The sequence below is a fragment of the Somniosus microcephalus genome, chromosome 27 (assembly GCF_052327205.1).
Source record: "Somniosus microcephalus isolate GS21.2 chromosome 27, FLI_Smic_1.0, whole genome shotgun sequence".
In the NCBI taxonomy this organism is placed as follows: domain Eukaryota; kingdom Metazoa; phylum Chordata; class Chondrichthyes; order Squaliformes; family Somniosidae; genus Somniosus; species Somniosus microcephalus.
The window spans coordinates 8,277,207-8,293,784 of record NC_141013.1 but is presented as its reverse complement, the minus strand read 5'-3'; the positions used below and the strand labels follow the sequence as shown (position 1 = coordinate 8,293,784).

Below are 16,578 nucleotides of genomic sequence, written 5' to 3'. Positions count from 1 at the left end.
GCCCTTACCGCTGCCTCTGCTGAGATCACCACAAAACTAGCAAACCTGAGACCTCGGGTCTGTATGGCTCAGTACCACACTATATGGAATATTTACCCACACAGTCTTGGAGAGGAAACTTAAAAAAAAAATGCTAAATGATGTTCTATGAAAACGTAACTGTGAAATAACAGAACCGCATAGGAATAAAGTAGACACATATGAACCAGACCTCTGCTTAGAACGCACTCGCAAGTAAATCAGCAATTTCAATACCGTATTGCATAATTTCTGGACAGAATGGAAAAATGCTACACCAATCCTAAGAGAATTAAGGAAAATGCAACTCCATCTTTACAATTTCTCAAGGGCAATTAGGGATGGGCAATAAATGCTAGCCTTGCCAGCGACGCTCACATCCCATAAACAAATAAAAAAAAAATTCTCGAATCCTCACAAGTTGTACTTCCAAACTTCCAAAATCAGATATGTAAAATACTGGCATTTCTTCTAATCATTACAGAGGCAACACTTTTTAAAAAGTGAAATTAAAAATAATTTTCTTTTCACTTTAAAAAAATAACATTTCCTTAAATGATACCCTTTTTTTTTGGAGACATACAGACACAAAAGATGACAGCTGTGATATCACTATTACTACCATCTGCTTTAATTACATTTATTTCATGTACTTGCAGTTTACGAGAGGGCTGGGACATGTAAAAGAACAGACTATCTGGGTTGGCTTTTCAATACTGTATTTGTTTATTTTTTTAAAATCTGAGATGGGAAAAGGATAATGCCTTCAGTCACTTAGCAGAAAATAGCTGTGAATGATTAAAACAAATTAAATTACAAACCAAACCCTTCAGCAAAATTGTACACTTTAAAAAACAATTCAATAAAAGGTATTTCTTTTTGCATCAAAACATCTTTTAATGCTTTTATAATACACGGGTTATTTTCTATGAAGTGCAACTGTCATTTGAGGCAATGTATTCCCATAACATCTTATGCTAATAAAGGATGACACTCGAAAAATTAACAGACTCGAGTACTAAACAAGAAGCATAGTTATAAACCATTAACTATCGCAGAGGACAATTTGCTGTCTCCATAAACAAACATATGCACCTCTGGAATAATGCACCCATTAGCAAGCAATTCAAGCTGTCTAAAGACTTGTTTGGTAACAGTCCTAATCTATGATTCCAAAGTAGCTGCTTCTCCAGGGAAAAGAAAGCTATTACCCACCATCATTTAGGTTTCAGCTTGACATCTGTGAACATTTCACACCAGTTACCCCTCCTTCCCCTTTGTAAAACTTTTATGTGACATCTGATAATTTCAGAAGCTGCTCCATGTTACGGTGTTGTATGACCTTCCATGTAAATAACAGTCACAGAATTTAAGCAACAGTATTCTTTTCCTTCTTTGCTATCCATCTGCTCACGGCCCATAGTCCCTCCCTGTCTATGGAAAGACGTAGGAGAGCCATAAGGTCTCCTGGAGTCTGAGAGCTAATGGAATGTATCATTTACACTGAGGGGATGGCACGTTTGCAAACTGAGCTTACCACTGAGTGATGAAATGTACAAATGGCTCAGAAAACTCCCCAACCGGAAGGACTGGTGGATCCTGGGAAGCAGTAAGACAAAGAGTATGTGTGAGAGAGGGAGAGAGAGAGGGAGAAATCAAACAAAAAAATTGTGGTTATTTTAATTACATGCAATTTTTCTGACAAATTGAGTAATTCTATGTCAGTCTCTTTGACCCCAAACCTGAACATTTGAGAAGGATATTGATCGATTTTTTAACTTAAATGTCTTTAGCTGGACTTTGGACATCTAAGCTATTGTTAATATAAGATAATCAATTCTCATTTCACACGGATAATTACCAGACTTCAAGGTAAATACTGTACTATGCACAATATTTAGTTATTTTGATATCTAAACCTAGAATCATTTTCTTTAATTTTGTGCAAGAGGAATTGACTTCACAAAAAATTAAAAGACACAGTAGATGGAAAGTCACCACAGCATCAATCAAAAATTTGCCCTAAAAGGAGGCAGGTTATTGAAAACTTGTTTTTATATAACTTCAAACTTTAACACTTCACTGGGACCAGTAGCAATCATTAATTTACCAAAAAAAGTTATTCAGAAAAATATTAGAGACATATCCCAAAAATAATCAATTTGCTGGCACACAATTGGTTTACTAACTGCATAAATCCCAGTAAAACTATAAAAAAAATTACCATTACAATTATAAGCAAACCGTTATTGCAGCAGCCAATTTAAAGGCAGCAAGCTGATTGCACCTCCCAGTACATAGCAAAAACCCTCGGATGCAATTCGTTTGCAATTTCAACAAAAAAAAGACTTCAAATCTTGCAGAATTATGCGCAGAAATTTCTTAAAATTAAGATCTGCGGGAGTTTAATGGCTGCCTCATCAAATTTGCAATTGCTGAAGAGCAGAATATAAAAGGCAGCTGGAAGTGACTGCATTTTCATCTGTTCTCATTTTTCCATTAAAAATACCTTTTGGCTGCATTCTCCGTGACATCCCTGTTAAAACTACCCCGCAAAGTATGATACATGCACCTATTTAAATTAACAAAGAGATGACTTATTTTAATCTCACAGTGCTTTGGACTGCTTCAGCCATTTGGATGAGCAATATATCATTACATACAACCTTTCAATGCTTCAGGCAAAACTCAATGTGTGTAGCATTTGGTAGGAGCCAAACAATTTCTCTACTATATAACTGTGTCAAATGCGCGCGTGTATTCATTATGGGAAAAAAAAAGAAAAAAAAAGTGTGTGTGTGTGTGGCGGGGGGGGGGGGGGGGGGGGCGGGGGGGAGGTGATTGAAGAAGCTTTGATGTGATGAAAAAATAAGATGAAAAGCACCTCTGCAATTTGTGTGCTTCATTATCAATGGTAGCAAATAGATACAATCAGAGCTTCAAATGTGATTAGTAAATATACATGTAATTGCCGTAGCCAATTACAACTTCAAATTATCAGAAAAATGAGATCAGTAATTACAAGGGAGAAAATTAAGTAGATCTCTCATCTGAGCTTTGTCTCCCATTTATACAACAGGAGGCTGCTGGAAGAATACAATCAAATCAGAAAAGTAAATTAAGGGGAGACAGAGGTAGGGAAAGTCAGTGAATAAAAACCCATTTGGCAATGAGCATCACAATCCCAGTCTTTAACATCTATATATAAGGTCTAACATTACCCTGAGATTTATGATCAGGCAGTGGAGGGGCGGGACACCTCCAAAAGCACAACTGAGGTCATAATGCCAACAGACTTCCACTTCTATAGATGTATTTATAGTGCACCAATATATTTATTGATTTTTTTTTGTTGGTAAGTTATTTAAATTTTTCCTCCATTACTGCAGGCAAGCAGCCAAGGTCTCTGGCAGCAGGTCAGAGCAGCTGCCAGCACGAGTCAAAGGAGTATGAAAGTGGCCAATCACAACATTTATTGACCTTTTTGACGTGTGTATGTGTGTGTGTGTATATATATTTTTAAAAATAGGTGTGGATTTGGCCAGAATGTTTTCTTTTAGGCAGGTGGGTCAGGACCTTTATATTATTATATATATATGTACAATAATCACATGGGTGAAGTATAGCACCAATACCATCCTACAGCTATCTGTTCACTGGAGCGAAGACCAGTTATAATTTTGAAGTTTCCCTTCTCAAACAAAAATCCATTAGAACCGAGACAGAAGTGGGAAAACAGATTAAGAGCTTGCTTTTATTTAAAACTGAAACAGAAAATAAACTCCGGCTGATATTTACAGAAGAATTTAGTGGCAGATAACAGTTTAATTTAATTCAGGAAAATACCTAGTACATTAACCTTCTATTCAGTCAACCTTTTCGCTGCTTTTGCTCAGCTGGAAACACTGTGGAGGGGGCGACTGATTTATGCTGGAAACTTGGCCAGGGTAGTACTCGGGGTGAAGTTCTTCTATTCCTCCAGTACTTTCAGTTTCTGTATGATGCCTTATATCCTCTTGCAAGATATGCTTAGATTAATAGAGGCGCTGTCATTAAGTCAAAAGGGTGGTACCACAACCAAATGTTTCTTACAATAACAAACTTTAGCTGCTTTATATTGGCTTTGTTTAAATTCAGATTCCAGGACAATGGTGTCTGTGAGCCACCAGCTCCCAGTGTTTATACTACTAAACCTGGCTCCCTTACCCCAGCAGCACACTGGGCCTATAAGTTCGCTATTGGCGTAAGGGAACGATTCAGTAATGTAAACACCAGGAACAGGCTCATGAACACTGATCCTCTTAAATCCCAATTAAATCAAGGGCAATATAAAAGCAGTTAGCACGAGTGAAGCTTGAGGAATTAATGAATGGCAATGGACCCCACTGTTGAGGCATTAATTAAAATTCATCATTAGACATTTGTTATTTTATTTACATATATAGTTTGTTTAATTTTTTTTAAATGGGCACACTGCACTGACAATTCTGCAGGCAAAAGGGCAACAATGAAGATAATAGCATAAGAGCTGAAAACTGGCACTGTCTTAATAGAAGAATGAATATGCATTTATTTAGCACCTCATCATTATCTTGCAGGATGCCCCAAAGTGCTTCACAGATAATGAATTGCTTTGACATGTAATCACTGTCGTTATGTAGATACATACGGCAGCCATTTTGCAATGAGATGAATGACCAGTCAATGTGTTTTTGTTGGTTGAGGGAAGAATGTTGGCTAGGACACTGGCTCTTATTTCCTTCTGAGTCACATGAACAGGCAGATCAGGCCTTGGTTTAATGTCTCATCTGAAGGGCAGCACTTCTGACAATGCAGTGCCCTCTCAGTACTTTATTAGAATGTCAACCTAGCTTAATCTGCTCAAGTCCTGGAGTGGGACTTGAACCCATGACCTTCTAACTCAGAGGTGACAATGCGACCAACTGAGCCAATCTGACACTTATTCTTTATTAGTACAATTTCAAGAGGGAAAAAAAGAGATTATTGTAACACAGGAAAATATTGTCACCTTTAGAATATTAGTGAACGAACACTTAATGTTTATCTGAAATTCCTTGCTTTGCTACTTATTTTAAATGGGTTAATGCCTCTGTTAAAGTAGCAAGGAGGAAGGAATTTGAGAAGAACATGTTAACTGTACACTAGTTTCCCATGGTGTCAGTTCAAGGCCTATATATTTAGGTAGAGTTCATGTGTTGCTATTTTGCTGTATTTTAGCTTTAAAAAAATGATAGCTGCAATCTTATTTTCTCCAATTTGATGATGGCACGCCAGGACTATCTTCAATTAATAACTCTTATTTACCCAGCATTGCTGGGGGTTTGAATTTTTTTTAAATTGAAATTATATCCTTTATTGAGAGGTAATTCTGAATGAGAGAACTGGGGAGACGGGGTGGAGGTGGGGGCAGAGATCAATAGACCTAGCATTTTAAAATAGCAGGTTAAAGAACAATTAGGCTATCTAATAGGGAAAATAGTTTATCTTCAAGCGTGGCTAAGCACAAGTGAGCCAAGTGCCAAAAAGCCACACTTGAATGAGGCCATAGATATGAATTGTCACACAATTAATAGCCTCAGTGTATTTTCCAATTTCTAAACAAAATGGCACACAGAGGATGCAAATATTGTCCCCTCTTTCCCAAAGCACAATATACACATTGTAGGAAGCTTTAATTTGCAGTGGTTTAAGCAAGTACTTGGTCAGCTTAAATGTAGGTGGCTCACTGAATTCCACATATGCAGCTAGGGTACAGAGAAGGGCAATGAAAAAATACTTTGAGTGATGCCTTTGCCATGTGAGTAATGAACAGTTCATGGAGGTCAACCCATTACAACTGAAACAGTTTAATTATTAATTACCTGCAATCTATGAGCTAAAGGACAAGTTCAGTATGTTTAGTGTGTGGTAACACCAACTGGACTCTCTCTTGGCATTTGGTTATTAGCACATGTCAGCAAAGTGCTCAGGCATAAAGAAAAAGGCACAGAGGCAGCAAACACACTTAATGTGTGTATTGAGAGAGACCGCCACAAAAAGGGGGGGGGGGGGGGGGGGGGTAAAAAAATCTCCCTGATGATCTGTTATAGCCTGTGTGCAAATTTTGTTATTTTACAGCGTAATCAATATTCTTTTGCCTCGGGGCGAGCACAGTTGCAGTTTGTGAAAAATCTGGATAAAAATAATCAAACAATCAAGAATCTAGGGACTCAGTGGTCATAAAGTGGGCAAAGGAGGAGGGAGATGGGGCCGGCAGAAAAAAATTATCTTACCAAGTTTGTGAGTAAGCTCAACCTTACAGGACAAAAAACCCCCCACAGAAATTCATTAATACAAGCTATTTTTTTAACACAAAATGTCAGTTTGAGAACAGTGGAGCTCCGTCACCGTTTAGGGGCTATCTCTGGTCTCTTGTCAATTATAAGCTGAGGGAGCACAGCAGTACTTCTTCATAGTGCTGAAATAACTAAGGCAAGGCAGCATGAAACAGTCACAATACCTGTCACACCAAAGGGACCCGATTCAGAGGAAAAAACCCCCCCCTGAAATTAGTCAACGTTTCTCTATTTTTTTCCTCAGTCTCAAGCTTTTTTATTGCTTTCATAAAATACCACGGCAAATAATCAAGCATGACCACTGACATCCTCTAGATTGAGTTTTAGAGCCATTAAATGAGCTGGGCCTCTTGGGAAGGCTCCTGCTCAGGTTAGTCTAAAGGTAATTATTCAGCAATTCGAGGCATGGCTCTACCTAGTTCCTGTACAGTGCCTGAATGGTGTACATGGATAAGGTCAGGCTTGAGCTCTATATAAGTCTGGCGTGGCTAGGTTTGATGGCTAAGGGGTTGCACCGGGTGGCAGGGCTTAAGAGGTTGTTTTGAGCAAAGAGCTTCATTAAGAAAAAAAAATAATGTGTATATTATATAAATAAAACTTTCCAGGCCATTAAGAATGACTTTAGAAGAGAAAGCACATAAGACAGTGACTCACCTCATCAACGATGCACTGCAATAACTGTAGTGGCTGCAATCGCAAGCGGGGGGGGGGGGGGGGGTTTGGAATAGAGAGAAGTATTAACTTATATGCAGTCTTTTACAGTAGACTGAGAAAATCATTAATGCAGTAAAATGTTGCAAGATTAATCAACAGCGCGAAAGTCTTATAAAAACATTGACACCCTAGATGTTCTATTATTTCTAATGATACCTAATCTACTACAGGCACTTTAGTGCTTGTTGTAACAAAAATGCAATTTGCTAAGTTTAAAGTAAAGCACTCAAGCATGCAAAAAGGCAGCCAGCAGGAAAAAAAAAGTGAATTTTTTTTCTCCGCAAACTCATAAAACCTTACCATTAAAGATCCCTGGTTTTTCTGAATCTGAAAGGCAATATGTAATTAGCATGTCATAATCAAAATGACTCACTTGGACACATTACGATCACTGAGAGAAAATTATTGCATAGCTGGTGGCAATTTGTGGGCATGTGTTAACACCATTTACATAATGAAAATACACAAATGTTAATAGCTATTCTTCTCATTTATAGGCGAAAGTCAGCAGAATGTTAATTTTGCAGAACACTTTTTAGTACCCTCCAGGTTATACAAGTGAGGGGGAAAGAAAGCATAATACAGTTACAGTGCTGTTTACACATCCGATATAAATAACATTCTCTGGCTCTGGTACAAATCCAAGATTAAATGCTGCATTTGTTCCCCGTGCATTCAAATCCGCTGCCTTTCAAATTAAAAGATGATTCAAAGCACAAAATGTACTAGTTATGTGATACCCGCTGAACACAAGCACAATTTACAAGTGATTTGACCAATCTTCTCCCTCCCCACATGAAGCGAGAATTTTCAAAGCAGCAATTTTTTTTTTAATTAGAATCTTCACTCATACATCCTTCCCCAATGAATTAGCTGAAATTCAAACTATGTCAGTTCCCACTGAATATAAGGGAAATTACATTTTTGGGGGTGAGTTTTTCTGCTTACCAAGGCAAGGGATGTTTGCACTGGGGAATGGCTATTTTCCCATTTCAGGTACATAGTGTTAGCATCAAGTACTCCCTGGCCAAGTAGAACAAGGCTAGCTGCATGGTAAAGCCGGCTCTACACTACCCCACAGCATGTCTTGGATCCATCTTCAGTAAAGCACCCCCGTATTGCACCAGTGTGACATTTTTGCTTTTGGAGATATGGCAGCAGTATGATGCTAGACCTGGGAAACAGGCCAGCACCTGACAACATTAGGTCCTGGCTTCTGTGATTTGATTTCAGGGTTCGTGTTTTGGGACAGAACCGTGGTCCCTCATGTCAGAGGGGGCAGGGAGTCCCAGGCCAGGTGTTTACTTGGCCCCACAGTCAGCCAGAAGCTGGCATTCGAAAGTGGCAACTAGTTTGCGCAACGAAAAGACGCATACTGGCCACTAACCCAGCAGAACTGGGGTCCATCCTAGGGGGCAAGTGGCTTGAACCCCCAAAATACTACTTAAGATTGCTAGTTTTTAGGTGGCTGCGATACAAAGAGGGGCGATTTGGAGTGCTTTTGGGGCCTGAGACCAGATTTCCTGCCAGCTTAGGGGAAGCAGGTGCTTGAGATGCACCCTTAGTGGTGTGGGCAACGGTGAGCTCCATGCTAATTAGGTGCCCTCCCCATAACGTGTATTCTCCGCTAAGGCCAGCGCGGGAAGCCTCCAGTGGACAGAATTCTGGCATAAGTATCAGCATCGCAGCCCGTGAAATTTCAGGGCCTGACAATTTAGTGCTGTGTTAAGGCCAGTTGCGTGCCAATATCCAATGCAATCTGGGCTGAAGCTGCCCAAACTCATTTCACATTGGACTTTTACAGCCAACAGAGATTTTCTCCCAGTATGCTGGGCTGGATTAAAATTCATGTCCCAAGGATGAAAGGACGGTGTTCAAAACCACTATGCCCCCAGTCCCCAATCATTTTTAATAACAAGGTTACTTTGTTGCCAACCAACACACAAATCTAAAATCTACCAACATACCAGTGGTGTCACCCTTCTGTAAGAAAATATATTAAAGAAATGCTCCGATTGGTCCATTACCCTCCACTCCAACCTCCCCCCACTCCTCCAACCCAGAAGCACAGCATTAATTAAAAAAAAGCTGACAAATTGCAACTTTAATGTGATATAATTATTTTCCATTACATTATGCAGTAACACAATGCAGGAGCTCGATGTTTCACTTGAATCTGACAATGCAGTATGAGTATAATTGATTCATTCTATCAATTAAATACAGCTGTGAATTTTCTTTCTCCCCCTCCCTTTATAAGTACTGGAGAGACCTGCTAGTGGAAATATTAGCCATCAGCTCCACTTCAGATAAACTGCCTTGAAGATTGAATTGTGTGTTAAATTTTCATTAACATTTTAGAAAAGCTGAATTAGCCAGTTCAGTGGGGCTTTGTGCCCTGCACACCCCCACCCCCAGCAAAGTGCAACACCTTACTTTACTTACCTGCAGCTACATTTTATTATTAACTGTATATATTCTATCTAAACATTTCTAGATGTTTAGATTGATCCAGACCGACATTCTATGTAAAGAGTATTACCGACATGCTGTGGTCCAATGGTTTCATTATACATAATTCCCCCATGCTGACACTCTGATTGTACAGATTGCCAGCTTGGATTATAAAGACGTTTTTAAAGTGGTTTCTATAAAGCTTCATCTACCTCTCCCCACCTTACTCTTTCTCTTCTCTCTGTTCCCTCCCTTTTCCCCCCACCAAAAACTTGCTCGCAGCCGAACCTGATATGTAAGGTAAGGTGGGGGCTAAGAACCTTTTCTACCAAAATAACCAACACATATCTGATGTGCTTTCCTTTAAAAACATGTCCCAATTAATTTTGAATATTTGATCTGTGTGTGTAAATTATTATATATATTTTACACACATTTATATATTTGAAAAAATAAATGAGTATGTAAACAATATTGTGAATCTGTGTGTTAACATCAAGATGAACGTTTTCAATCGTAGTTTTATAGGATGCAGAACCAGAAATGTGTGCAGGAATCATGGGGAGAATATTCCCCCTCTCCTCCTTCAAAAAAGGTGTTAATTGAGAAGGATGTGCAATTTAAAAGGGGCCCAATATCATCACATTCACACATTCAAGTCGCACCAGTATATCTTTGGTAGGCACAGTGTGATTGCTTTAACTTCTGCATTTGTGATTAATTTTAATTATAGGTTTGAGGCAACTACTTATGTCCCATTTATACTGGGGCAAGAATTGGGCAATGGGAGACCAATACAATTGTATACTAGATCAACCGTAACCTGTTGGAATGGTCTGTGGCTGTTTAGCTGGCTGTGAATTGAGAACACCTACTGGTTTCTCACCTGCAGCATGCATATACAAGTTGGTGGTGCTGCAAAGATGTTACGACATCATTGCATCAACACTTGAAAGGACTGGCAAACTAGAGAACAGAAAGTAACAGCAGTTTCACTGCAATTAGTTTCTTCAAAATTCAGAAACAGACTACCAAGATAGGTTAGACAGAATCCATGCCAGTTCACTGCCTGGTAGTATCTTTACTAGTAACTGGAGCATGTGAGGGAGTTTAAGAGTTCTCCGATGGTTCATTGCTAATATAATTAAGACATAAAGTATTCAAAAAGATGACATAAGAGAATATCACTATAAATATAAAAACAGATAATTAGAAGGGAAAAAGAGTGAATCACAAGGGAAAAAGATCCAATATTTTAAATAAACGTGTTGCAAAATTGGTATCTGAATAGAAATTATGAATTAAAAACTTTTAAAACAATTTAGTAAGGTTTAGCAGAGATTTGATAGAAATGCAGCTTAGCAACCGTGGCTTGAAAAGTCAACCTAATTGTGGAAGTGTAGTAGTCTGAATTGCAATGGGACTGTATTGCATTAATGAGCACTAACATCCAGTGCAAAGAGCAGTGAGACACAGGCTTGCATCCCTCACTCTACAAAGTTGCCGATTTTACTCCTGTTGATGTGGGAGCTGCTGAATGGAATTTGTATCATCCCTGGGCAGCTTAAGATCCTTCCAAGTAACCAGATCTAGAGGAGCACTGACATAAGCCTCGGAGCCAGATGCAGGTACATGTCTGCCCCATCAGCCACAGGAGATGTCTGGATAAGGAAAGTCAGAAAGAGGAGAAAAGCAAGGGGGGGGAAATAAATTTAGTGGACAACACACCGTAAAACATGGTGAAGATGTTTAATTTCTTGGAAATTATTACAAAGAATACAATTTTATTTTTGAAAAAGTATGGTTTTGAACAATTTCATTCTCAAACAGATCAGGGAGAACACTTTTGAAGTCTGATTAAGAGCTGATTAATTAATTGAGGTGGCACTTTACTTCTTGCATGCATGAATGCAGGGCAAGTGGGTGGTTATGCAGTTGCTAAGTTTCTAACAAGGCCCAGCATTTGATAAAGGGATGACAATTACAAAGTTAGTTTTGTTAAAATTTTGCACATTTTTGGGGGAAAAACAAATCAGAACAGAAGTAACAAATTTATGGGTAGACAAACAGACGAGACAACATAAATCCCCTTGCCTTCTCCCTCCAAAAAAGCCCCGTTTCTAGCAGAACAGCCTGGAACACATTAGACACACATTTCTGCTTCAGAATTTCATAATCGGTTCTGCAGCAACATAAAAGAGTTGAAATTAAACAGGATTGTTTCAGTTTGTAATATTCTCAAACATGGAAATAATTAGTTGTGTTTAGAAAGACAGTTTAATTTGCACCTGTTAGTACATGCAAAATTGAGTGTCACAGAAATCACATCTCCAACCTCTTAAGAATTATCACACTTTATATATCGACTTGGACGGAGTTAATGGAGCAGTTCAAGTTATTTTTAAAAGCAGTGTGTGATACATGTGCCAATATTGCATTCAGTTTTTAATCTTTCCATGTTGGGGAAAGATTTAAATAACATGCTCATTTTACAGATTCAGTGGGATGGATTGGTTTCAAGTTTCAGGTTTTATTTGGAGAAAGTTTTTGTATTTGTGTTAACAACTAAAGAAAAAAGATCAGAATGAGAGGTTCCATCGCCTACACCACTGAAAATAAACTTATTATTGGTCCTGGATTTAGAGAGAGATCTTTTCATAATTTCTCTGAATTCTTTATTCCTACATTTTTTTTAAGCTATCCCAACCATTCTTAAAAATTGTATTCTTTAGTTCTCTCATTCATAATTTTTTGATCTTTTTCTCTCATTTGTATTATTTTTTTCTCCATTCCATCTTTTAAATCATTTCTGTGCTGTCGTTCACCCCCTACCACTTTGTCATAAACCAGGCTCAATGTTTTCAGCTGAATGAAAGCATTCCAAAACAATAACAAGCAGATGTGAAGCAGATGCTGAAAAGTGCCAAGAGAACCCAGACTTGGCCATCAGAGGAAGAGAGGCAAACAAAGATGGCGGCGGGGGGAAAGAAACAGGAAGCTTGTTGACAGCACAAAAAAGCCAAAGCTGCATTTGGGAACCTACCACTTCATTCAGAACTTCCCCAGGTCTTAGCACCTGCCAGTTTAAGTGCAAAAATGATAGTCAGAACCAAAAATACTATTCTGTGTATAGAATACACAGTATAGTATTAAAATATCACAAAACTTAGTATTTATATACACACACACACACATGACTTTCACAGAATCACAGAAACCCCACAGTGCAGATAGAGGCCATTTCGGCCCATCGAGCCTGCACCGACACATATCCCACCCGATCCCCGTAACCCCTACACCAACACATATCCCACCCTATCCCCGTAACCCCACGTATTTAATCCCCCTAACACTAAGGGTCAATTTATCATAGCCAATCAACCTAACCCGCACATCTTTGGACTGTGGGAGGAAACCGGAGCACCCGGAGGAAACCCACGCAAACACAGGGAGAATGTGCAAACTCCACACAGACAGTCACCCAAGGCCGGATTCGAACCCGGGTCCCTGGCGCTGTGAGGCAACAGTGCTAACCACTATGCCAACGTGCAAGAAAAGTATTTCTTTAAAACCAGAAAGATGAAACTAATTATTAAAAAAACTTTCAAAATGTCATTTGCCACATATACTGTACAATATGAAAAGAAAGAACCTGCATTTATATAGCACCTTATCGTGTTCTTAGAATGTCTCAAAGCGTGTCACAACCAAATAATTACTTTTGAAGTGTAGCCACTTGTTACATAGGTAAAGCATTTACTTTCACCAGGGAGTTAATTCCTACAGAGACAACCCTAATTTCAACTGAAAAAAAGTTAAAAACAGCTTGAGGATTGGTTTGATTATTTCTGGTAACAAGCGAGGAGGAAATATGGACAACTCTTCCGTTGCAAAAAATTGCACATCTGCTGTTAAAAAACTTATGACCGATTTCAAACCATCATCCTCTACAGGAGGTCTGTCAGCATCCATAAAGCGAAAAGATGGGTTGATGTTTTGGATGGAAGCATGTCATCAGAAAGTCACCAGTTCTGACAAAGGTTCCCCTCTCCCCCCAAAATGATAACCCATCGTTACTCTTTGCAGATGCCGATGGACCTGCTGTGCATTTCCAACATTTTCTGCTTTTATTTCAGATTTCCAGCATTTGCAGTTTTCACTTTATATCATCTTTCTGCCTTGTTTTCAATGAATTGTATCTGTGGACTGAGCACTTTGCCAGTTTTCCCGTGGCAGTTCACCATTTAATCAATGCCTCTGGTTAAGGAGAAGGAAGAAAAAAAAGGATGACTTTCGCTGTCAGTTTTTTTTCCTATTTCGGTTGCCATGGCAATCCTTTTTGACAGAAAGTGGTGGTGCAGACCTTCCACTGTTCCCTTTTACATGATTATCAAAAGCACAATCAGAGTAGTAAAATGGATTCACCTACCTGCAACGTAACTTACAGAAGAAACCAGCTATAGCTTTCATCTCTCACTTCCACACTGGAATTATGACTTGCCCTAAAGCTCTTCTCGGAGAGATTTACCACTGACCCAGGTCAGATCTTCCCATATCAGTTGACAAATTTTTATTTCTAATATTTTTATCACCTAGTGAAAATTCACTGCTTTTCAGGCCATTGTCTGTTTGTTCAGCGAAGAAACAGATATTGGAGTGCTCCCTAATTATTTGGGTGACAAAGCTTTTCATAGGCTGCACGTGAGGTTTTATATATTACAGGAATATGATTGGCACTTAAATAGCGCAGCACAAGATTGCGTAACTCCATACATTTAACTTGAGCTTAAGTGCATTTTCATGGAGCAATAAAGTAACCCTTTAAAAAAAAAAATGGATTAAGACGGAGTGTTCAATGTCTGCGGCCTTTTGAAGCTAGACTCCCAATCAGCAACCTCGAGTTATAATTCCAGCATCAGTTTAACAAGTGAATTTTATTGCTCTAATTTGGCGAGTTTTCCTGCTTGCTAGAAGGAGAAACAAAAAAACACCCATTGAGGTGTTTTGATCATGGAAGAAATATGCAGTCCAGACTGACCCTGTTCCTGAGTGATGGAGGAAGGAGGGGTCTAAAATAGGAGGCTGGAAATCTAGGGCAAAACCCCATATGAATAGGTTTCTCTAATTGGGGTCCATTGCTTCATCCTCTGTTGGAGAAACTGACAGAACAAAATCATTTGTTTTTGCAAAAATGATTTGCCCCCTCCCAAACATCACTGACGAGATAAATCATTTCAATTAATTGCAACACTTGCAGGACTAGGTTATCTCCTTCTGTGACTTGCACTTCCTGGAACTGATCTGAAATCCTGGCCCGTTGGGGAAAGGAAGAACAGAACTGAGGTGCATCTCCATAAAGGAGAAAAAAAAATGTATAAAATAAACACCCCTCCAAATAGCTTCAAATTCTGAACAAGATTGGCATATATTTGGAACAGGCTGTCTAGCCAACCTCTTAAGAAATCCATGTGATGTGAAAGGACCAAAGGCGTGAGGAAAGAATAACAAATACAACATATAAATAACTTGTAGACTGGGCCAATGTAAATTAGCTTCTCTGAATGAAAACTGCTGCTACAGTTGGCAGACCTAAATGGATTTAACCATCGCACATCAAGTTTAACCTATCACTCTGCTGACTGCAGCAGGCTCCCTTCTGATTGGATGAATGGATGTGCTCCCAGCTCTGGAAATCGTCAGGGAAAGCAGCAGAGATTGAAAATAACACTAAAATAGTGAAAAATTAATACAGAAAAAAAGACAATGGAGGTGGCGGCAGGGAGGGCAGTAGGGAGGAGTCGGAAATAAAGGGGGAGAAATTGGGTGAGTAGCGCCACTTGTTGGTGCCTAGAGGCAGGCAGTGGCTGTAGCGCCACTGGCTGCGCCTCCCGCGATATTGAGTTGGGGCGCTAATGGTGGCGTTAGCCTTTTGCGCTGCGCCGCCACCAATGATGTCATCGGTGTGCGCAGCGCCCCATTTGCGCCCCGTTCGCGATATTTGGTAGCAAACGCCGCAGTTGCACCGTTCGCTACCCGCGCCCGGTTCACAGGGCCTTACTGTGCCGGCAGCGGCACAAGTTAAGGTGGAGGTGCAGGGCGGCTGCCTTTTTCGGCGGCCGCCTGCCAGCACCTCCGTCCCCGGCCTCCTAACCACCCCCTGCGGCATTGCCGGCTGTTTCCCGAGAGCCCGGCACTTCTCCTTGGTGCCGGGCTCGTTTGCCGGCACTCGCGAGCGGGGATCGCGCTGTTGCAGGCCCCTCCCCCTTAACAGTGGGAGGAAGGCCTGCAGTACCTCAGCGTGCTGTGCCGCAGCGTGTGGCGCTGCGGCACGTTGCGCTGCGATAATCAGTTTCAGCGCCCTAAGAGGGACGCGGAGCGCCTCGAGCCTCGCCCCGTGTCCCTCGAGGGGCAATGAAACTGAATATCTGACGATCGCTGAAGCCTCGAACACTGCGCTAAATCCTGCGCTCAGGCGACTTTTGCGCCCCAACCCAATTTGTAGGCCAAAGTTTTTAAAACCTTTTTATCTTGTATATTTATATATTACAGAAATAGAACCTCCTGTTAACATCTCTGTAGCATTACTGTTATATAGTAAATGTTTCCTGTGCCTCAAGAGTGTCTGAAGTGAAAGTTCTAAAATGGTTGGCCCCTGGGTACAAAACACTATGGAGATGCTGGCATGCCAGCACTTACAAGGTTAAAATGCTATTGGAAAGATGGCCCAAAGCATTAATGGATTGCAGAGTAGCAGGGTGTAGGCTTAGCCTCATGGTTCACAACATGACACACTCCCATTGGGGGGTCAGGCAGTTTTGTTGGGGTGGGGGGGTGGGGGGAGAGGGGGCATGAAAGGAAGTGAAGGAGAAGAGAAGAGAAAGTGCAAAAAGAGTCATGGTATTCAGCACAAGTAAAAGAGAAATCAAAAAGAAAGCACAAACCACACACTGAGAGTTCCAAAGGCACAGAGTGTCATTAACATATGCATGGTGTAGACTCTGTACCTGTCCTCTTTGAGGAATGTATGTGGTGTGTG

At 40.1% G+C, this 16,578-nt stretch overlaps 1 protein-coding gene across 21 annotated transcripts in view; it reads right to left on the bottom strand.

The window, feature by feature from the left end:
- The window catches only part of map2k5 (mitogen-activated protein kinase kinase 5), a 284,907-nt gene that overhangs the window by 50,031 nt on the left and 218,298 nt on the right, over positions 1–16,578 (bottom strand). For 7 of the 21 annotated variants that reach the window (XR_015073772.1, XM_085968445.1, XM_085968453.1 and 4 more), the window contains 5 exons: positions 12,586–12,618; positions 11,637–11,675; positions 7,389–7,415; positions 7,029–7,061; positions 1,556–1,617 (listed from right to left, as the gene is read on the bottom strand). The exons of 2 other annotated variants lie outside the window; for them this stretch is intronic. Coding sequence is in view for 18 of the 19 variants with exons in the window: in XM_085968445.1 (XP_085824571.1) it covers positions 1,556–1,617; positions 7,029–7,061; positions 7,389–7,415; positions 11,637–11,675; positions 12,586–12,618 (194 nt within the window). In the remaining variant the exon portion in view is untranslated. Of the gene's footprint in view, positions 1–1,555; positions 1,618–7,028; positions 7,062–7,388; positions 7,416–11,636; positions 11,725–12,585; positions 12,619–16,578 lie in introns of those variants that run through there. 12 more of the 21 variants (XM_085968461.1, XM_085968451.1, XM_085968456.1 and 9 more) reach the window with 6 other exon arrangements.